Source organism: Elephas maximus, chromosome 20 (genome assembly GCF_024166365.1).
Source record: "Elephas maximus indicus isolate mEleMax1 chromosome 20, mEleMax1 primary haplotype, whole genome shotgun sequence".
Classification (NCBI taxonomy): Eukaryota; Metazoa; Chordata; class Mammalia; order Proboscidea; family Elephantidae; genus Elephas; species Elephas maximus.
Genome location: NC_064838.1, coordinates 56,652,938 through 56,674,621, shown reverse-complemented (window position 1 = coordinate 56,674,621; position 21,684 = coordinate 56,652,938). Strand labels below are relative to the sequence as shown.

Sequence of the window (21,684 nt, the reverse complement as noted above, 5' to 3'; positions counted from 1 at the left end):
ACCTCCCACCCAGTCTGGGAAATCTCCTCCAATGAGGAACCAGCCAATCCAGCACAAAGGTGTCAGCAGGACCAACGAGGTGGAGGGAGCGGCTGCAGGTGGATGGCGGCCCCTCGCCTCCTTCCCGCCTCCTCCTGCCTTCCCTTCCCGGGGGGGCGGGGGTGGGGTGGGGGGTGGAGCCGCCGCCTTATAAATGGCAGGCCTGGTGGCGACAGAGCAAATTGCAACCAGCGGCAGGACCGGAGCGTGGCTCCACGGGCAGGCGGGCGACAGTGCCCTTGGTCCCCCAGGATGGCCCCCTCCGCCTGGGCTGTCTGCTGCCTCCTGGGGCGCCTCCTGCTCTGCGGGGGCAGCCCCGGCCCCAGCACGCCCCGCCTGCGGCTCTCCTACCGAGGTACCGTCCAGTGCGCCCCATTCTGTGCTTGCCCGCGGGTCCTGGGACACCCCCCCGCTGTGAGGCCCCAGCCAGTCCCAGGCCCCATCTGTTATGCCAGTAGAGTGGCTGGAGTCGCCCCCTGGACAACCCTCAGGAAGGAGTTCACGGTCAGAGCTGGGGGTGCTCCCATGGCAAGAGGCAGACCTGACCAGGAGGTGGGGGGAACAGAGACAGGTAGGGGGAAAATCCCAAGAGGGACTGCTGAGAAAGGGCGGGGAGACAGATGGAGACGCTGAAGAGACCCCAGTAGAGATGGGGGGCAGAGAGATGGAGAGGGGGATGGAGAGGGCATGTCTGCAGGTCTCTCTGGACTGAGCTGGGGCTCTTCACCCTGGGCAGACAGCGAAAAGCCGTATCAGAATCCTGTCCCTCAAGTCCCAAGCCACTGGGTCGGGGAGGAGCCTCCAACTCCAGAAGCTGCCCTGCAAGGAGTCACTAGCCCTGTCCCCCAGGCCTGCTGGGCAGACGTCACTGTCTTGTCATTGTACCCCTCGTGCCCACAGCACACCACACACCTCCCAATTTGTCATTTCCACCCCCATCTACACCCCGGAGGCTCTTTACAGCCCAGGGAGGATTCATCTCCCCTTTTGCCCATCCTGGCCTGGGAGCTTCCTCTGTAGATCTAACCTTGATGTGTTGTGCTGCAGCCAGCACAGACCTTCTTTCAATCTGTGGAGATAGTTCATGGGAAAAGATTCTCGAGATATGGTTCCCGGAAGATTCTTCTTCTTGAGGAAACTGGGGGGGGGTGGTGATTTTCTTCCCCTGGAAACCGCAGTCAGAGGAGGGGACAAAGGCTTGCCCTGGGGAGTCTGACAGGGAAGACATGGCTCCACCTTTAAGAGTCTGAGGAGTTGTCTGCGGAAACCGTGGTCCTGCTCTGGGAGCTGGGTTTTTTTTTTTTTTGGCGGGGTGGGGGTGGGGGTGGGCGGTTCAGTCAGGCTACAAGAACAAAAAGTCTAACTAAGGGAAGTTCCCCCCAAAATGCTGTCAGCCACTGAAGGCTTCCTGGAAGAGGCTGCTGATGAGTTTTGGGAACAGAGTGGGCCGAGGATGCTCCCGTGGAGCAGGCATAGGATACACCATGGCCTTCCCAGGGGTGGCCAATACCCCCTTCCTACCAGATGGTGCTGCCTGCCCCCTTGCCTGCCCATCAGGCCCATCTCCCCAGCCAAACTCCAAAGACCCATATTGGCATTCTGGACTCCCCACAGAGGTGTCCCCAGACATCCTAGCCTCCATCCTGGGGCCTGAGAGGGCAGCATCTATGGGGGAGAAAACCCTTTTTGGCCACAACCCTGGACCCCAGCCTGGAGCTCCACCTGGTCATACCTGCTCTCTCCCACACCAGGCCTTTGCCAGAAACACGCTCGCCAGGCCAGTCACCCTCCCCAGGAGAGTCAGCCTTGCACACTGCTGGGACTCAGCGCCCCTTTCTCCCAGTTCTCCTGCACTTTGCACAGCTTGCTGCTGTAATTTCTGCAAGTGGGGCCGTCTCCCCCAGGACTGGGGAGGGCACAGGTGGGACCGTGGGAAGGAGATGTTGACTGAGGAATGCAGGGGTTGGGACAGGCCCTGAGTGGGGGGCTCAGAGCCTCCTGCTCCACTGCCCCCAGGAGCTGTTTCCTCAAAGCCCTCCAGCTGTCCTGTGGATGGCAGCATTTTCCAGATGTGTGTGTGGTGGGGGTAAATGCACAGCTGGAGACCTCCACCTTCACCTTTATCTCCACCTCCACCCCTTGGCTGAGGAAGTGGGCTGAGCAGTGGCCCTGACCTCCTCCCTCTGCTCCCACCCAGATCTCCTGTCTGCCAATCGCTCTGCCATCTTTCTGGGCCCCCGGGGCTCCCTGGACCTTCGGGCCATGTACCTGGATGAGTACCGGGACCGCCTCTTTCTGGGGGGCCGCGACGCCCTCTACTCTCTGCGGCTGGACCAGACATGGCCAGACCCCCGGGAGGTGAGCTGGGATGACCAGGAGGGTGCAAGAGAGAGGGTCCAAATGAAAGCCTCCAAGTGACTGGCTCCCATTTGGGCACCTCCCAACAGGAGGCCAAATGGGGAAACTGAGGCTTTGAGGTCAGGGGAGCTCCCTGAGGTCAGCCAGGCTGTGTTTCAGGTTCTGTGGCCTCCGCAGCCAGGACAGAGAGAGGAGTGTGTCGGAAAAGGAAGGGATCCCTTGGTGAGTGCTGATGGTGTGACTGCCACCCCACATCCCTGACCAACACCCAAGTCCTGACCCCCGGGAGGCTCCCTGGCCGCTCCCTCAAGTATCTCTGCTGGGGGCATTCGGGGCAGATCTGAGGGCTTTGGAGGGTCTGTGAAAAATGACCATGCCCCACCCTCCCCAAGACCCTCAGCCAGGCAGGACCGAGCCTGGGGGCTGGGGACATGGTGGGCACCCCCACTCCTCAGCCTCATTCTCCCTCCCTGCTAGACGGAGTGTGCCAACTTTGTGCGGGTGCTGAAGCCCCACAACCGGACTCACCTGCTGGCATGTGGCACAGGGGCCTTCCACCCCATCTGCGCCCTCATCACAGTCGGGCACCGTGGGGAGGTGAGCATGGGGTGCCCACCAGGGACTGGGAAGCAGCGACATTTCCTCCCTAAGCCTGAAAGCTTCCCATTGAGCCGTGGGGTCAAAGGCCTGTGGTAGGGCCAGAGAGGGGTAGGGGCCTGAAAGGCGCCTTTATGTGGGAGCTGACCCGTCAGTGGGGCCTGGAATGAGGGCACCATCTGCCCCCCCACTCTCCAGCTGCATGCAATGGCTGAGGCCCTGGGGCATATGTGGGGGGTGGTGTTTCTTTCCCAGGTGACACCCTGCCCTCTCTCCCCTCTCCTCCCCAGCACATGCTCCACCTGGAGCCCAGCACCGTGCAAGGTGGGCGGGGCCGGTGCCCACACGAGCCCAGCTGGCCCTTTGCCAGCACCTTTGTAGGTGGGTGATGTCCAGGCCAGGTGGGCACAGGGAGGGTGGTCCCTGGCTGGTGTCCTCCCCTGACTCTGCCTCCCACCCCCACTTCAGGCGGAGAGCTGTATACCGGCCTCAACGCCGACTTCTTGGGGCGTGAGGCCATGATCTTCCGAAGTGGGGGTTCCCGGCCAGCCCTGCGTTCTGACTCTGACCAGAGCCTCCTGCATGGTGAGCCCCGGGGCCCACACCCACCCTACACCAGGATTCCAGCCCCAGTGGGGGTCCCCACACTGCTTCTTTCCTCCATTGGGTTTAGCCCCTTGCCCTCCCTTATGAGGCCCCTCCTCCCAGCTTCACCCTGTCACCCTGCCAGACCCCAGGTTTGTGGCAGCTGCGCCGATCCCCGACAACTCCGACCAGGACAATGATAAGGTGTACTTCTTCTTCTCGGAGACTGTCCCCTCACCCGATGGTGGCCCAGGACATGTCATCGTCAGCTGCGTGGGCAGAGTCTGCGTGGTGAGAGCTGTGAAAGGCCTGTGAGGTTAAAGCCCTCACTGCACGGGCCTTCCCCGGCCTGTCCACCTCCCCAGCAGTAGAGAAGCTGAGGCTGGGTGTGAAACCCATGTCCACACTTCTCCCTCCAAGGGCGAGGGTGAGGGGCGGGAGGCCCCCAACTCGTGGTGCCCACGGCCAAGTCCCCCCTCCCCAACTAGAACGATGCCGGCGGGCAGCGGGTGCTGGTGAACAAGTGGAGCACTTTCCTCAAGGCCCGGCTGGTCTGCTCTGTGCCCGGCCCCGGGGGTGCTGAGACCCACTTCCACCAGCTGGGTAAGGGCGTGGCTGGGGCAGGGCTGGGCGCTGGAGGGGAGGGCGACGTGGCGGTGGCCGTGACCCCTGTGCTCCTGTGTCTCCCAGAGGACGTGTTCCTACTCTGGCCCAAGGCAGGGAAGAGTCCAGAGGTATACGCGCTGTTCAGCACGGTCAGGTGGGCCGCCCTGCCTCCCCTCCACTCCACCCCTCCTGGCCCCTCTGTTGGCCTCTATCTTCATGTCCTGGCCTTGAGATGACCCCTGCCTTTGTCCCTGATTCGGTGACTCCGTGGCTGCATTCTTCATGCCCCGCTCTTTGTCCTTATTTTACGGAGTCCCTGCTGACTGCAGGCATTTCACCCCTGTCCTGCTAATGGAGGCAGGCTGCCTCTTCCTGCCCATGACCACCACCCTGGCCTGACAGTCCCATCTGCCCCCTGCAGCGCTGTGTTCCAGGGCTTCGCCATCTGCGTGTACCACATGGCTGACATCTGGGAGGTCTTCAACGGGCCCTTTGCCCACCAGGATGGTCCCCAGCACCAGTGGGGGCCCTACCAGGGCAAGGTGCCCTTTCCCCGCCCAGGCGCAGTGAGTATCTGCCAGGAGCCTGGCCAGGGAATAGGGAACTGAACAGATGCCAGGAGGGACACCCCCTTGGAATAGCTCTGTGTCCACGTGCTCTGGGACTCTGAGGCCAGATGTGGAGGGGGAGAGAGCCCTGTGCCCCGTTAAGGAGCCTCCCCTACAGTGAGGGCAAGCCTCTGGAGGTTGGCAGTGGTGGAAACAGGATGGGGTGGAAACTGGGGACCCAGGATGCTCAGGCGTACCCTCGTTGTGCCCACAGTGCCCCAGCAAGATGACGGCGCAACCAGGACGGCCCTTTGGCAGCACCAAGGACTACCCTGACGAGGTGCTGCAGTTTGCCCGAGCCCACCCCCTCATGTTCCAGCCCGTGAGGCCTCGGCAGGGCCGCCCTGTCCTTGTTAAGACCCACCTGGCCCAGCAGCTGCACCAGATTGCAGTGGACCGAGTGGAGGCGGAGGACGGGACCTACGACGTCATCTTCCTGGGCACCGGTGGGTGGGCTGAGTGGGGGTAGCCAGGCTGGTGAGGTGTGTGGCACGGGCTGCCCCTTCCTCTCCTTCTGACCCCACTCCCCTGCCTAGACTCAGGCTCAGTGCTCAAGGTCATTGCCCTCCAGGCGGGGGGCTCAACCGAGCCCGAGGAAGTGGTGCTGGAGGAGCTCCAGGTGTTTAAGGTGAGTAGGGGGGCTAGTGAGAGGGGTCCCCAAAGCTCCATCCCTGGGTCTAGGCCTGGCTATAGGGAAGCAGGGGTGAGCTTAGGATGAGCCCTATCTCTAGGCCAGCTGCGGGGGGGACTCATTTCTGAATGACTGTAGGCGTGGGCAACAAGCCTGGGAGCTTAAAGTTGGGGTGTCCAGGGAGGAATGGCTGAGGTGAGCACCCCTCAAGTCTCAGTGAGGTAGTGGCTGAGTCCCCAAGTCCACAGGGGTCCTGTTGGTCCTGCTGCCGACATCAGGGGAAGAGGAATCTGTGTTTGGGGGACGGTTGGTACCCTCTGATGCAGGGGATGGGCAATTTGGGACAGCTGCTTCATTGCTGGGGAGCAAGGCTGTACGTGGAGACACCAGAGATTGGTGCTTTTTGCCAAGACGCCTGCTTGGGGGCCAGCCAGGACGAAGAACCTTTCTTGTATACCTGACATCTGGAATGACTGGTTTTTGTTGCCAGGGTGACTGACCCAGGCTGGGAGATGGGTGGCTCCCACCAAAAGGGGTGGTAGAGGCTGAGAGCAGGTGTGCAGGGGAGGGTCCCACCCCATGAAGAGACTCTGCTCCTCCCCCAGGTGCCAACACCCATCACTGAGATGGAGATCTCTGTCAAAAGGGTAAGAGGGGCAGCTCCCCTCCCCACCCCTGCTCCCTCCCCACCCCGTGCCCCCCATCCCTGTTTCCTCTCCACCCCTGCCTCCCCACCCCTATCCCCTCAGCCTTCTTGAACACCTGCTGTCTGCTTGAAGGCTGCAAAGGGTGCGCAGGCCTTGGGACGCTGCTCTGGGGCCCTGCAGTGAGGGTCCAGAGCCCATGTGTGAGGCCAGCTGCCACAGGAGGCGAGGATAGGTGAGGCAGAGGTGACACTGTGCTCAGATGATGAGAGAGCTACATAGGCCACTCCTTCATATGAAGTAACAACGTGCTTGAAAACCAAATCTGATTTCAAATCTAAACCATGGAGCTGGCTTTTTAGAGGCCTAACTTTTATAAGGGCAGGTACTGTCTTCCCAGGTTTATCTGCCCCAGTTTATCTTTGAGCAAATCCCAGCTTCTGCACTAGGGTCACTTAGAGCAGGGTGCAACTGCAAGGCCAGAGGCACCTCAGGGAAAAGGCCATAGGGCAGGGGGCAAAGGTCACCTCTGCGCTCAGACAAGGGGTGACACAGGGAGGGCCTGGAGAAGCCCCGCAGAGGACGGATTCCACGGCAGCCTCATCCCCTCTGGGGGGGTCCCCTCAGGATATGCACCTGGCAGGGGGTAATAAACATGTGTTGGTTCTGTGAATGAATCCAGGAGGTTCTGCAAGTGGCAGGGATCTCTGGAAACCCGAGGGTGCCGAGACCCTGGCTGCCTCCGGGTGAGGCGCAGGTTCACCATGGCCTCTGCCTCTGTCCCCCCACCAGCAAATGCTGTATGTGGGATCGAGGCTGGGCGTGGCTCGGCTGAGGCTGCACCAGTGTGAGACCTATGGCAGTGCCTGCGCCGAATGCTGCCTGGCCCGGGACCCCTACTGTGCTTGGGACGGCGCCTCCTGCACCCGCTACCAGCCCGGCACAGGCAAGCGCCGGTCCCGCCGGCAGGACATCCGGCATGGCAACCCTGCCCTGCAGTGCCTGGGCCAGGGACCGGAAGGTGAGTGGTGGCAGGCGTGGGGAGACTCCTACTCACACCAGGTAGGGGGTAGGCAGGGGAGAGGAAACTAGGCCCTGGTGTCCCAGGCTCACTGACCTCTGTGAAATAGGGCCTCATACAGGTCCTGTTGTAATAACAGTCCTCAGTTTCCCTATCTGTGCAGCTGCTGTCAGTGCACAGGTGAAGGGTCTTCAGACAGAGTAACTGGTTTGGGAATCAGATAGACGCCAAGGTCCCTGTCACAATGGTGGTGGCTTCTGAGCTGTGGGAGTCAGTTTATGGCCCCCAAGGCCTGGGTCCCATAGTTCTCCAGCTGAGCCAACCTCTGCCTCTCTCCAGAAGAAGCTGCAGGGCAAGTGGCGGCCACTCCGGTCTACGGCACAGAGCACAACAGCACCTTCCTGGAGTGTCAGCCCAAGTCTCCCCAGGCTGCTGTGCGCTGGTTCTTGCAGAGACCGGGGGACCAGGGGCCTGATCAGGTGAGCAAGGACCCCGCCTCTAGCCTCTACATCTCCTGAGGTCATACTCCCTGAGACCCCAAGCCCTAAGTCCTAGCAAAGGGCTCTTGGGTGGCCCTGCCAAGCTCAACCAAAGAAAAGTGTGTATTAAGTCCTTAGGGTGCCTAGAAAGAGGTGTCCCTGTTCCTGATGTCTGGGAATGCCCAGGCCACATGTGGCTGGAATCCCTCCAGTGACAGGGAGCTCACTACTTCCTAAGGCACAGAGCTGAGCTCTGAGAGGTGTGTAGGGTTAGCAGAGATGGAGGAGACAAAAGCGGGTCTGGGCTGCCCAGGGAGCACCCCCCGCCCCGGCATGCTTATATACTCGGGTCATCTTTGAAGGGGCCTTTGTCCTTCTCTACCCCAGGACTGGGCCCCTGGCGACTGGCCCTTGTCCCCCTGCCTCCCCCAACACACACACACTGCCTGGGCCTACATTTCCTCCCTCGAGTCCAGCTGTCTCCTTAGGCCCTCTCCTCCCCCATCCGGAAAGATCTGTCAACTCTGGAGATGGCTTCAGTCTGGGGCCCCTGAAGATGGGTGGGTGGGGCGGTAGAGGAGCCCTTCTAGAGCTGCTCCCACAGGCAGGGGAGGGGAGGGAGTAGGTTGATTACAGGAGGGGCTCTCCCTCGGCTTGGGGAACTGGGAGAGGCCAGCCTTGGGCCAGCTGTTGGGCTGGGCACCAAAAATCCCCTGGGGAAGGTGTAGTGAGACGGAGTTACACAACCCTCACCACCCAGGCAGTGCAGCTTGCAGTGCACAGATGACCAGACCAAAGCCCACAGCAGGTCCCTGCCAGAGACGGCCAGATGGGAGCCCCACTCCTGCCTCCCACGCTGCGGTCCTGACCCATGAGGACAAAGACAGGGCAGGGTGTGTGTGTGTGTGTGTGTGTGTGTGTTGTTGGAGGCAAGTTCTAAGGCCTAGTCCTGGGGGTAGGACACAGCCCCTCTCCTGGGTGAAAGCCCGCAGACACCCCCTTTGCCCCCAGGGATGTGTGCCAGGGCCTCCAGGCCGCAGAGCTGTGACTAGGGGAGAAACCAGTCAGTCAAACGTTTGCAACGCTTCCGTTTGCAGCCCCTGACCTGGGCTATGGAAGAAGGCGAGGCCCTGCCTGCAATTAGCTCACAGTCTACAGGAGCCACTGGGAATGGGCTGTTGGTCCCCTCTTGGAATGGGGAGAATGGGTGAGGGAACATGTCCACGTCCTGGGCCCTGAGGATGGTAAACTTGGGAAAGCAGGGAGCAGACAGGTGGTGGGGCGCACCCCGCCCTGCACTTCCTCATGCCTTCCCGCCCTGCAGGTGAAGACAGACGAGCGAATCCTGCAGACAGAGCGGGGGCTGCTGTTCCGTAGGCTCAGCCGCCTGGATGCAGGCACCTACTCCTGCACCACGCTGGAGCACGGCTTCTCCCAGACAGTGGTCCGCCTGGCTCTGGAGGTGATTACGGCCGCACAGCTGCCCAGCCTGTTCCCTCGGGAGCCGCGGCCAGAGGAGCCCCCAGTGTGGGGTGGCCTGGCCCCCGCTCTACCCAAGGCCTGGTACAAGGACATCCTGCAGCTCATTGGCTTTGCCAACCTACCCCTCGTGGATGAGTACTGTGAGCGCGTGTGGTGCCGGGGCAGCGGGGAGCGCTTGGGTGCCTCTCGGAGCCGGGGCAAGCCAGCCAAGGGCAAGAGCTGGGCAGGGCTGGAGCTGGGCAAGAAGGTAAAGAGCTGGGCACAGGCCGAGCGCAACCGGACACCCCGGGAGGTGGAGGCCACGTAGAGGAGGGAAGGGAGGGGTGGCTGAGGTAGGGGTGGCAGCAGCCCCCAGCATCTCCCACCCACCCAGCTGGGGCAGAGGGGCCCGGCCCCCTGACTGCCTCTTAGAGATTGGAGTCTTTCCCCCTAGCCCCCATCAGCAGCGCACAGAAAAGACTGGGGGCCTGAGGGAGGGGCCCTGTGTTTGAAGCCTGTTCCCTGCCCCCTCTGCACTTTCTGTCCCAGGCCGACTGAGCCAGCACCCTCTGGCTGCTGGCAGTCCCAAGGGACCTGCCATTTGTTCTCAGAGATGGCCTGGCTTCCGGAGCACATTTCCGGTCGTGCCCAGAGGCGAGAGGGCTGGGTGGTTCTTTCCCAGCCTGGAGAACAATGGCCATTCTGAGTGACCCTCAGAGTGGGCAAGTGGGTGCATCTGAGGAGGAGTACGGGAGGAACCCACAGGCAGCCAGAGGAGGGTAAAAGTGGCCTCCAAGCCAACACCTGTGAAGAAGGGCCTGACTGAGGTGGGGTCCCATCTGGGAGAAGGGCCACTAGGAAGAGAAAATGGAGGTGCTGAGAAGGTGGAGCAGCGAGACCCTCCCTTTTGTGCCGCGATATCTTGGTGGTCCCCTGCCACTGCCCATTGCCTCTTCCCCATCTCAGAATCACAGAAGTATAGGCTCCTGGGACCTGGGGAGGGGATCTTACAGCCTGACTTCCTCCCCAGGCCCTGAGCTACCGGGCCAGGTTTGCAGAGGCCCCACACCTCCTGACAGGACTCCCCCAACCTACCAGAGACTCCCTAGGGTTACCATGTACGATGATGAGCAGGGGAGGGTGGGTGCTGGGACAATGTCCTCCCCCACCTAGACAAGAGGGGAGCTGGGAAAATGTCTTTCCCAAGGCAATGCAGGTACCTGGAGAAGGTGGGACATGGAGCCACTGCAAGATGTAGCTAGTGTCAACACCAGGGGTGAGGGCCTTGTCCAAGGCCACAGAGGACTGAGAGGTCCTTGAAATGGAGAGAGGGTGAGAGACCCTTAGGATGGGCTGGGAGACCCAAGAGGAGGTATCCTCAGGACTCAAGATGGCACCAGATAACTCAGGAGCCCCCAGGGAGATGTTTGCTGCCCTGGAATCTCAGGTTTCTGCTAAGGATTGGGCATGGATGGTTCATTTACGAAGACTTTTACTGGGAAAAAATGCAGGAAAAAAAGCTGCTAAGAACTGTAAGTCCTGCTGGTTGTCGGGGAGAGGCTTGGCTCTGGGTCATATTCTGCCTGGGGCGGAGGGGAGGTGTTTTTGCCATCAGGAGTCCTGCGTCTGCAGGGCAGGGAGTACGGGAGGAGGAAGACTAATGAAAAGTCATTCCCAGCCTGCATGTGAACAAGTTAATGACGCACAAAACCAACGGGAGGGAGACAAGGGCATCATGTTTGAGATTCCCTCCATGAAAAAAAGCCAAGATCAAGAAAGGTGGTGGGTGGGTGGGGGGGTGGAGGGGGGAGATTAAAAAAGCAAGACAGGGCTTCCTGCCCAAGTGAAACTCAAACCCAGGCTGCCTCTGTCTTGGGTTTTATCTCCCCCTCCCCCCAGGATCTGAAATAGCCCCTTCTCCCCTTTGATTGTGGTGTTGTCGTTATTGGGTGCACCTCGCAGTGACAGAGTAGAAGTGCCCTATAGGGTTTTCTAGGCTGTAATCTTTGTGGAAGCAGATGGCCAGGTCTTTCTCCGGTGGAGCGTCTGGGTGAGTTCAAACTACCAATCTCCCCTTTGATTGTACAACAGTGAACCAGAAGCACTGAGGTTAACCTGGCAACACTCTAGAATCCTTCCTGCCTGAGCTGATGTCAACAGGTGAAAGTAGGCAGGAGAAGAGAAGCGTGTGTGTGGGGCGGGAGGAGGGTGGAAGGAAGGAGGGAGGGGAAGATAGGGCCAGGGAAGAGGGGGAGGAGAGAGAGCTTGAAGAGCCCAGGAAAGACTGTCAAAGTTCAGCCAGCTCCATCCTTGAACCCAGAGAAGCCAGAAGAAATAGCCAGGCCTTCAGCGACCTTTAGGCCCAGGCTTGGCAGGCAGGCTCCCTTCAAGCAGGGTCATCTGGGAAAACTGTCCTGGAAGATGGAGGGAGAGAAGGGGCACAAGACTCTCAAGGATGACTACCTGCACTTAGAAAAATATGGACACCTTCTACCCTCCTGCTTCCGTGGTACTGTGTGTGATTCACTCCTGGAGATGCGTTCGGTGTGCGAATATATGTGAATTCTATTTTTGTATTCATATGTGCAGCTGGGCCTTGTGGTTTCTCTGTCTTCATCGAACTCTTTTTGTAATAGCGATGGTTATTTTTATTGTCATGACCACCCCTGCCTCCCCTCTGGTGAGGGAAACACAGAGGTCTCCCGTGCAGGAGGTACACAGAAAGGGAGGAAGTGAATGAACGTTTACACCAACATAATTATATCTTTATCGTATCTGTACTAAATTGACTGATGCCATCTTCATGGGTTGGCAATGAAGACCCCTCCCATTCATCCCAGGAGGGAGAAGGCCACCCGGGGTGGTATTTTCTAGAAGGGAGGGAGGTGAGTTCAGGAAGGCAGGAGTCAGAGGGCTTTGTCTACGAAGCTGAGATTGCTCATTAAATTAGGAAAACCTGGCCCTGCGGGCTTGTGAGATTGACCTTGGAACTTGAGGAGGATCTTGAGCCAGAAAAAAAGAAAGTGCTGGCAGAGGCCGGCTAAGCACATACGCAGCTCTGCTCCTTTTTTGCAATAACAACACTCAAGATTTGTAATTGCAACACTTAGCCTGGTGTGCGCTTCATCTCAAGCCACATACCAACGTATATTAAAGCCATTGTGCTTGTTTGGGGGCTGGCCCTGCTGTGGGGGCTGCAGCTTCTGGGGAGGAGGGGAGGCCTGAGTCTGGCTTAGTGGGCACTCTGAGGAAGGCCCCCTGACCAGGCTCCCATCCCCAGTGCCATTATGGGGCTGCCCAAAGAGCAGCCCCAGGGGTGCTCAAGGGAGGTGGGAGGAAGGCAGAGATGGGAGGGGCAGCACTCTCAGCTCCCCAGGGAGATGCCCTGGACTTCTTGCTTAGATGAGTTCCTCAACCCATGCTATAGACTAGGAGGCTTACAGTCCTGTCCTGCAGCCTTGGCTGTGGGGCAGGGCCCCTCCTTTTGCCTTCTGCCCCCTCCACAAACACCCTGGTCTGAGGGAACCTGAAACCCGTTACCCTGTGCCAAGCCCCCATCACCACCGACTGACTGAGCCACTTTCTGGGAGCACCCATTTGGTGCAGAGTGCTGGGCTGCGAGGGACGTGTGCACGTGGCCTTCTCCCCAACCCCAGTGCTGCCCTGCTGCTCCCCCTGGGTCTGCACGGCCTCCCCTCCCAGTGCCCAGGTCACCCACATCCTGAAGACCTCCCCTGGCCTAGACTTCTCTCTGGGCCCCGCCTCCCATCTTGAGCTCTATTTCCTGCCTCAGGGATTTCACCCTCTCTCCACCACTCACCTCCTCTTGCAGCCCTTTTTCCTTTAAGTCTTATATTTCTCTGCTTTTCTGGCCTCTGTCTTGTGATTTCCCAAACCGTTATAGAGTTGAAAATGGGCTTAGGGAAAGGGGCCAGTAGAGTGTTTCCCAAAATGGCGCCCTGTGGAACAATAATCCCTTGAGATCATTCAGGACAAAGGTCAAGTAAGTTTGGAGCTTTCTGCCCCTTGGCCCCCATGGAGCTGTGTCCTGCCCATTGGCCTATGGAAGGCTGGAGAAGTCCTGCAATGACTGAACTCACCCACCTTTTATTTGCATGACCGTTGCATGCTCTGCATTTCCCCAAAACATTTGGTCCCCTGTCCCTTTTTTCCCGGGGAGTAGCTAACATCACATGTTTTGAAGAGCACAATTCAGAAAAATGCTGATCTGAATAATTTCCTCCCTTAGCACATGAGATCAATTTAATTTCTGAATCTCTGCCTTCTAAGCCTGCAAACTTGGAGGTCCTGACTTCCCCGACAAAATGTCCCGCCTTGGTTTCCTATTGCCGTGCTAGGGCAGGACCTGCTGCCCAGGGCTGCCATGATGCCAGTCTGCTGGGTGACCCATGCTTCTGGACTCTGGCTCTATCCCTGGGTCCCGTGCTCCCACATTCAGCCTGCCTCCCCGAGCCACTTCCGGCCCCTTCTGTGTCTGACATTGCCCTTCCTGAAGGGCTGGGACTTGCCCCAAACTTGTGGCTGCCCTGCAGTCCTGCTGACCCGGTGACTAGTAGAAGTGGGAACAGGGAGAGGGCAGGGTAAGGGAGGAAAACAGTCCTTTTCACTGTCTCAAATGACATGTGTTTCCTTTCACTCAGACAAGCCCAGGTCAGGTCCCACGCGCCCCTAAAATCCCCTTATTCAAGGAGTGGGCAGTGGCAGCCAGCAGAAGCCTGGTCTACTCCCAGCCAGGCTGTCCCTTCCATGGGCCAGCAGGGGTTCCAGCTGCAGCTTCAGCCCGGGAGGCCCCAGAAGGCTCATTCACAGGCGTCTGCCAGTCCCCTGACTAGTCACCTTAGGCCTCTCCCCCAGCCACGTCTTCTTAGAAAAACCAAACCAAACCCACTACCATCGAGTAGATTCCAACTCATAGCGACCCTATAGGACAGAGTAGAACTGCCCGTAGAGTTTTCTAGGAGTGCCTGGCGGATTCGAACTGCCGACCTTTTGGTTAGCAGCCGTAGCACTTAACCACTACGCCACCAGGGTTTCCCATCTTCTTAGAACTAGGAGCAATTGCTCAGAAACAGCCCAATTCCCACCCAAGTTGAGAATCTGCCCCAGCTCCATCCAAGTCCTGGGCTGCAGGGGCTTCCCCAGGAGAAAGTTCTACACACCAGTAATGAGTCCCAGGGCTTCCACTGCTGTGAACTTGGTCCTGTTGCGGAGGGAGAGAGGGTAGGTGGGGCTCGGTTTGCATCCAGTACCTGATAAGGAGCCCTGGGATTGTGGGGCCCCCACCCTGGCTTCTCTTCCGGACTCACCCAACCCCTCCGGTGCACAGGAGATGGGGCAAGGGCAGCCGTGGCCCAGCGCCCACTTCCCCTAGTCTGGCCCCTGCCTGCCATCACTGGCTTTTGGGCCTCCCTCCCTTAGAAGCTATGTGTGTCCTAATGAGGCCTTTCACTTTCCCTGCTGGATTTTCATTAAGGAAACTCCTGGTTTCTCGATGCAGCCTTTTTACAAATCATTTTCCACTGAGGACGGGAAGTACAACATAGTCTCCAGGGAGGCTTCTAAGTATAAGGGATGCCCGGCCCCATTCTCAGGCCACGCTGGGCTCCAGCAGTCAGCCAAGAGCCTACACCCAGGGGCCTTGCTGGTGAGGGGCACTCAGCTGACCACTCAGGACCTCTTTCTGCAGGGGAAGAAGATAGTTTACCCCAAGAGGCATGTTTCATTGCCATGAGAATCCCACTGGGCAGAGAGAGAAGTTCAGGGTAAGAGGACAGTTGTGGGCTGACAAGAACTCCACAGTACATCAACAGAGGCCTGGAGGACAGGCTAGATATCTGCCATCACATGGAGAGGACCAGACTAGCTACACTGGAACCCCAGATTGGTCTGCTGGGAGGACAAAGCAGGCTGTACACTCACAGAAAAAGGTATTGAACATGAATGACGTGGCTGACCAGCAGCTTGCTTTATGTACATGATCTCATCCATTCACCCGACCCCCCACTCCCAACTGATAAGAATCTGGCGCTGTTTCCTGTAGGCCAAGGGTCTCAGACAATGGTGTGAACCGCTGGCCCTACTGGAAAAGACATTGTTTGGGGAAGAAAAAACAACAGGGCAGCACAAAGCCAGGACAGGGCCTGTCTAAATGTAAGGGTCTATTTACAAATCCATGATTTCCAAGAGAGGAACACAATAGGGAATTGTTTTTGGCCAGGCTGATGTCCCTTCCAGTCTGCTCCTGGGAGTTGGGGATGACTTTGATGGCCCAGACCGGTCTCAGATGCTCTGAGTGGGGTGGACACTGATGGCGGGGATGACTTCCTGTTTCTCAGGGGTGCGTGAAGAGCAGGGTGGAAACACCAGTTTATATCAAAGACAAAGGGGCTCCTGGGACTCACTCCTTCCACCTGTGCCTCACACTGTCACACATCTTTGGGACCCCGGGGCTAGAGAAGTTTTGCTAGGGAGAAAAAAGGGCAAGGTTTTGGGTTTTGTTTTGGCTTATTTTCTGAAAAGCACAACTCTTCAATTGTGAGCTCCAGTTCTGGAGTTGCTTTTTGGGAAAAACATACAAGGCCCTTGCAAAGAGCCAGCCCCTCTGGAATAGGGCTCCTTGGCTTAATCACCAAGGAGCCGTCTCACACCTGGGGGCCCCCATGAAGTTGCTATTCCCTTCCAGCCAGCCTGGGAGCGCACTGGAGCTGTCATGGTGCCTCCTGGGGTCAGGGCCAGTGGAGGCGCTACTTCTTATAGTGACCTCTGCCCTGCCCACGGGTGGTTAGAGCTTCTGGACTACCACCAAGAGGCCCTGACATCAGCACATGCACAATGTGTGTGCATGTACTTGAGTACGCGCGTGTGTACATCTGTGTATGTGTGTGTGTGTGTGTGTGTGTGGCGGGAGGGCGGGGCAAAAGAGGAACAGAGTTGTATTACTCATCACTTTTGGGCCTGGCAATCCCTATTATCGGGTGGGTTCAGCTGGTTTAGGCCGCTTTGGGCCTGGAGAGACTGAAGGCAGCCCTACTTGAGAATCTGACCCACGGTCAAAGTGTCATTAGCAGCTTTCATACTGATATCTAAACCCAATAAGAGCACACCTCATGAATAAACCTGGACAAATGTGTTTAGAACGATTATAGAGCAGTGAATGAGTCCCGTGCAATCCCAAAGAAGCAAGCTTTGCATAAACCATTCTCAACAGTCTAGGTCTAAAGGTGAATAATCTCTCTGTCAACATGCTAACAGCGCCCTCTGGTGTTTGGCAACTAAACAACAGGCTCAGGAGTACAGCATGTGAGCACATCAATCAATTCAGTAGCTACCAAACTGCCTCTGAACAAGTTGTCCCAGGCCAGGTACCATGAGGGTGAGAGAATGCCTAGGGATGAACAGGCAGCTCTTGTGTTGGGTCCAACAGGCTGAGGATGGAGGTTAGGGCTCTTCAGGCTAGACCTCATGCCCAGGGGTCCAGTGTTCCAGAGGGCCAGTGAGTGATGTCTTAGCTGGATTCTCTAGAAAAGCAAAGGCAATGAAGTGTGTGTGTATATATATATATGTATATGCACATGTACATATACATGTACATGTATGTATATACGTATAATATATGTATACTTATGTATAGAGAGAGAGAGATTTATTTCAAGGAAATGGCTCATGTAGTTGTAGAGGCTGGCAAGTTTCAAGTCTGTGGGTCAAGCATCAGGCTGGAGGCTTCTCCTGACTCATGTAGCTGCAGGGATTGATGAACCCAAGATCAGCAGGTCAGGCAGCAGGCTGCTGGCTCACAGGGTGCAGGGGCTGACGAATTCCAAGATCTGCAGGCAATATGTAGGCCACTGGCTCAAGTCCCAAGAATCAGACATGAGATGATAATGAGCCAGATGCAGGATTCAAAGAAAGAGCGAGTTTTGCCAGTGTTCATATATACTGGGTGCAGGCCACACTCCCAAGGAAACTCCAGTTATAGCTGATTGATCATATCAGATCACATGGCGGAGGTAATTTCATTGTATTACTTATGGGAGATCACAAAATGGGGGATAATTACATCATTACATAACTGCCGAATCACATCATAACTGCCAAACCACTGAGAATCATGGCCCAGCCAAGTTGACACACAAATTTTTTATAAGGATTAGCACAAAACTGATTCCTATGGGGCGCACGTTAAAGATGTCCCAGATGTCCAAAATTCCAAGCTCCATCATCTCTAACATCAACCACTTCCTCTCCCCTCAGTACTTTCCCTCCCTTCTTTGGGTTCCCTAAGTTGCTGCAACATTCTCACAGAATTCACAAACCTTATAAAGGAAATGGCTCAAGCCATTGCGGAGGATGACAAGTCCTAAATTCATGAGTCAGGCATAGGCTTCTCCCTGGCCCTCAGTCTCTGCCCGAAGGCACTCAGCTTTCTTGCCCTGTGGGCCTGGAAGCCCACTGCACCGTCTCCTGCAGGTCTTTCCTGTGGGTCTCTCCTGCCAGTCTCTCCTTCCTTGGTGGTAGTGGGCTCTTCTCTCTGCTGACCAATCCATTACACTGCAACACACAACCTTAACCATCACAAGCGGGGCCCCGGGAGATGTAGCTGTGCAGGGCCATATTCAGGGAAGCCCTTGGATGCTAGTCTCAGTGGGAGCCATCACAGATTCCTAAGCAAAGAGCTAACAGATGGATGTTTTATGGTAATTGGCAGAAGGGTGGATGGAGCCAGTGGACCCAGGAAACGGCACGGACAGAAGGCTTTTGTTGCAGTCCTGTGAGGCGCAAGGGTCTGCCCTGGGCCCTGGCAATGGGGTTGGAGAGGAAGGCAAGCCTTTGAAAAACCGTCAAATTGACAAAAAGGAGGTGGCTGAGCAGATGGGGGAGTGGAAGGAGGTTCTGAGGTTTCGGACCCTAGTTTATGGTTCCTACAAACGTAAGGATTACAGGAAGGAGAGGAGGTCTTTAGGGAATTTTTATTTAACATCTATTTGTACCCTTCCCAAGTAAGCTATTTGTCCCAGGTCCTAAGTTATTAAGCAGTAATTAAGCTTCGTAGACTCATCAGTTGTGAAAACAGTTATTTAAAATAAACAAGATGAGCCTGGGGCATTTCATACTGCCAGAATGTAAGGAAATGCTCAGAAAACAAAACAAACAGACAATGATGGGGCATGTAAAAGAGACACAAGCACGCTCAATGGCCAACACCAGAAGAATCTGAGCAAAAAAATAGATAAAGTGGCATTGGATTATAGCACAAGGTATTAAGAAAAATCCATGAATCTATACTGAGATAAATAAATGATCGAATAGATAAATAAATAAATGGGGGAGAACAGATAAACCTCCCATGCAGAAGAATTTCAAATCATTTATGTCAATACTCTGTCCTCAAAGAGGAGGAGATATCTCCCCAGTCCTTAAGCCTGGGCTGCGTATAGTGGCTTCCTTCCAAAGAGTCCGGTGAAAAAAAGGGCCAAAAGAAAAACCTGGCAAACACTATCTCACCAGGTGATCAAGGTCAAAATCAACAGTGACAAGTCATGTTAGTAGAGTGTACCCTTGATACAATATGATGAGAATGGCACTTTGCCTGTGTGATCTTCCTTCCCAAATCCCAGGATAGGTAAAATATTTTTTTAATTATTGAAATAAACAAGTTAAAAACTCTCTTGTCATTTTCAGAATTCTGATAAAATGTCCCTGGATGCCCAGGTTAGGAAGCACAGGATTGAGTTACCAAACCCAGGAAAAGGTCAAGAAATAAGACTTAATGGTGGTGAGGCTCTGGTCTTGCAGCAGGCCGGGAGAGCCTACTGGCTAGCTCAGGAGTAGGCTCCAGGAGGCAGGTCTTTCAGAAAAGAAGTGTAACTGACTGTGATCTGATGCCTGGCTGGTGGGGACCAGGGCATATTTGAGGTATTTTATCAATCGTTTGGAACATTTTGGAAGAAATGCTAATAAAATTAATAATTTTATTCATATTCCTGAAATTAATAATTGCTTGTTTTTTATTAGCTCAATTTGCTAATAAAAAAGAAGCAATTATTAATTTCAGGAAAAAAACACAGAGGGAAGGTAATCTGGCTCAGCAGTGAACAGCGTTAAACGTGGTTATAATAATGGACATATTGAAGGATGGTTTAACAAAAATTTGTGATGTGGTTATGTAAGAAAGATGGAGAGAAGGAAAATGGGAAGGTTTTATAAGGAAATTGGGAAGGTTTGAAAAATACCAAACCCTTATGTAACATAATAGGAAGTCAATAAATACATATTATCTGAGATTATGTAATCAAGAAATGGCTAAAAAATGGAAAGCAGTTTCCTTTGGGGAGTAGGACAGGGGGTGGGGAAAGGTGGGTCAAGAGTCTGTTTTTCATTATCCTCTTAGACTATTAAAATCTATTATTACTTTGCCTATATTACTTTGATAATAAAAATAAGAAGGCACAAATGACCCATTTGATTCTAAGAGAACCTGATCATGTCTGAGGCGATCACTGTATAAACCTTGGATGCACATCTCCAGGAGTGGGCAACGTTTGGAGCGAGGATCCCGTTCTCCACCATTAGCGACAACTGTTCACTGAGACCCCGAGAACTCCCTATCTGGCAATGGTCCTGAGCTTCCCACTAACTCAAATACCACAAAACCATGAAAAACATGCGAATGTCTAGCAAGCAGCCATCTAACCCAGTTGCATCAATTGGTCTCAATCCACCTGGAACAAAGGAGAATGAAGAACACCAAAGACACAAGGTTATTATGAGCCCAAAAGACAGAAAGGACCACATAAACCAGATACTACGTTAGCCTGAGACCAGAAGAACTGGATGGTGCCTGGCTGAAACCGATGACTGCCCTGACAGGGAACACAACAGAGAACCCCTGAGGGAGTAGGACAGCAGTGCGATGCACACCTCAAATTCTCAGAAAAAGATGAGACTTAATGGTCTGACTGAGACTGGAAGGACCCCAGAGGTCATGGTCCCTAGACCTTCTGTTAGCCCAAGATAGGAACCATCCCCAAAGCCAACTCTTCAGACAGGGATTGGACTGGACTACGGGATAGAAAACGATACTAGTGAGGAGTGAGCTTCTTGGATCAAGTAGACACATGGGACTATGTGGGCAGCTCCTGTCTGGAGGGAGATGAGACGGCAGACAGGGTCAGAAGCTGGCTGAATGGACACAAAAATAGTGGGGTGGAGAGGAGTGTGCTGTCTCATTAGGGGGAGAGCTGGGAGTATATAACAAGGTGTATATAAATTTTTTTTTATTAACTTTTATTGAGCTTCAAGTGAACGTTTACAAATCAAGTCAGTCTGTCACATATAAGTTTACCTACATCTTACTCCGTACTCCCACTTGCTCTCCCCCTAATGAGTCAGCCCTTCCAGTCTCTCCTTCCGTGACAATTTTGCGAGCTTCCCACTCTCTCTATCCTCCCATCCCCCCTCCAGACAGGAGATGCCAAGACAGTCTCAAGTGTCCACCTGATATAATTAGCTCACTCTGTATATAAATTTTTGTATGAGAGGCTGACTGGATTTGTAAACTTTCACTTAAAGCACAATAAAAATTAAAAAAAAAAAACTCATGAATGTAATTGCTGTCACTAAGTTGTATACCCGAAAAAGCTGAATTGGCAAAAGTTGTGTGATAGAAATATTTAGAACAACAACAAAAAGAGAAGCTGTTGAGGCTGCTTATGTACAACCAAATGCCTCATGGGATTTGGTTCCTTAGTTTGGAGGTTTAGGGTCGTGGTTTCATGGGACATCCCAGTTAATTGGCCAAATAACATGTTTAGTGCTTCTGTTCTACCTCCTAGTTTGTTGTGTAGTGCCTGGGGTCTTAAAAGCTTGCAAGTGGCCATCCAAATCACAATTGGTCTCTGTTCACCTGGAAAACGGAGGAAGGAGAGTCAGGAATAGGGGGAGGAAATAGAATGTGTGGCTAATTGCTCCATGAACAACTGCCTCCCTTGCCATGAGACCACAAAAAGTAGACGGTGCCCAGCTAACATTACAGAACGTTTTGATCAAAGAATTCTGATTAAAAGGGAGAAAATATGGAACAGAATTTTAAATTCTCACGAACTCTAGGTTTTCTGAATCCATGGATACTAGATGAACCCCAAGACTATTGCTCTGAGATAATCTTTAACCCTTAAACTCAAAATACTCCCTGAAGTCTTCTTAACACCAAACAGTAAAAAAAAAAAAAAAAAAACAGTAGTTCAGCTTAATTAGTAAACAACGTCTGCCTTGAGCATTGTGCTTTTTTAAGAACTATCTACATGAGATCAAGCTGACAACAGCAACTTGAAAAATTAGGTAACTTAGGGACAGGGAGTTTATGTTAATGGAGGAGGAACAATTCAGAGAAGGGAGAGAATGGTAGTACATCTCGAGGAACGTAATCAATGTCATGGAATTGTACATGTAGAAACTGTTGAATTGGTGTATGCTCTGCTGTGTGTATTCTCAGCAACAAAGTTATCTTTTTGCACATTCAAAACAAAACATTTGAATGTGACATAGGCTTTATTCAGTGTCTCCCTTGGTCTTCTGCCAGATTCCCTTCCCAGCTTCCTTGCCTAATGTGAATGTCTTGGCCCGCAAATTTGTGGTT

The 21,684-nt window shown here is 54.6% G+C and overlaps 1 protein-coding gene across 4 annotated transcripts; it reads left to right on the top strand.

The window, feature by feature from the left end:
* Positions 1-234: 234 nt before the first annotated feature.
* On the top strand, positions 235-10,798 carry SEMA3G (semaphorin 3G). Of its 4 annotated transcripts, XM_049863103.1 has the most exons (17): positions 235-394; positions 2,237-2,397; positions 2,557-2,619; positions 2,875-2,994; positions 3,285-3,375; positions 3,463-3,579; positions 3,725-3,870; positions 4,068-4,182; positions 4,270-4,339; positions 4,607-4,751; positions 5,008-5,239; positions 5,330-5,421; positions 6,030-6,071; positions 6,861-7,089; positions 7,429-7,568; positions 8,666-8,775; positions 8,893-8,970. In XM_049863103.1, the coding sequence occupies exons 1-17, from the start codon at positions 292-294 to the stop codon at positions 8,894-8,896; spliced, it is 1,980 nt and encodes a 659-aa protein (XP_049719060.1). In that variant the 5' UTR covers positions 235-291; the 3' UTR covers positions 8,897-8,970. The 4 variants fall into 4 exon arrangements, with proteins under 4 accessions (XP_049719060.1, XP_049719058.1, XP_049719057.1 ...); XM_049863101.1 differs by lacking the exon at positions 8,666-8,775 and having other exon boundaries at positions 7,432-7,568; positions 8,893-10,798; XM_049863100.1 differs by lacking the exon at positions 8,666-8,775 and having other exon boundaries at positions 8,893-10,798.
* The last annotated feature ends 10,886 nt before the right edge of the window (positions 10,799-21,684 follow it).

What these genes read in the sequence shown, in the direction of transcription:
- SEMA3G (XM_049863100.1), top strand. Translation starts at nt 292, where the DNA reads ATGGCCCCCTCCGCCTGGGCTGTCTGCTGCCTCCTGGGGCGCCTCCTG. An exon ending in GCGCTGTTCAGCACGGTCAG is followed by an intron (nt 4,340 to 4,606) that starts GTGGGCCGCCCT and finishes TGCCCCCTGCAG; the next exon opens with CGCTGTGTTCCAGGGCTTCG. An exon ending in CCTTTCCCCGCCCAGGCGCA is followed by an intron (nt 4,752 to 5,007) that starts GTGAGTATCTGC and finishes TTGTGCCCACAG; the next exon opens with TGCCCCAGCAAGATGACGGC.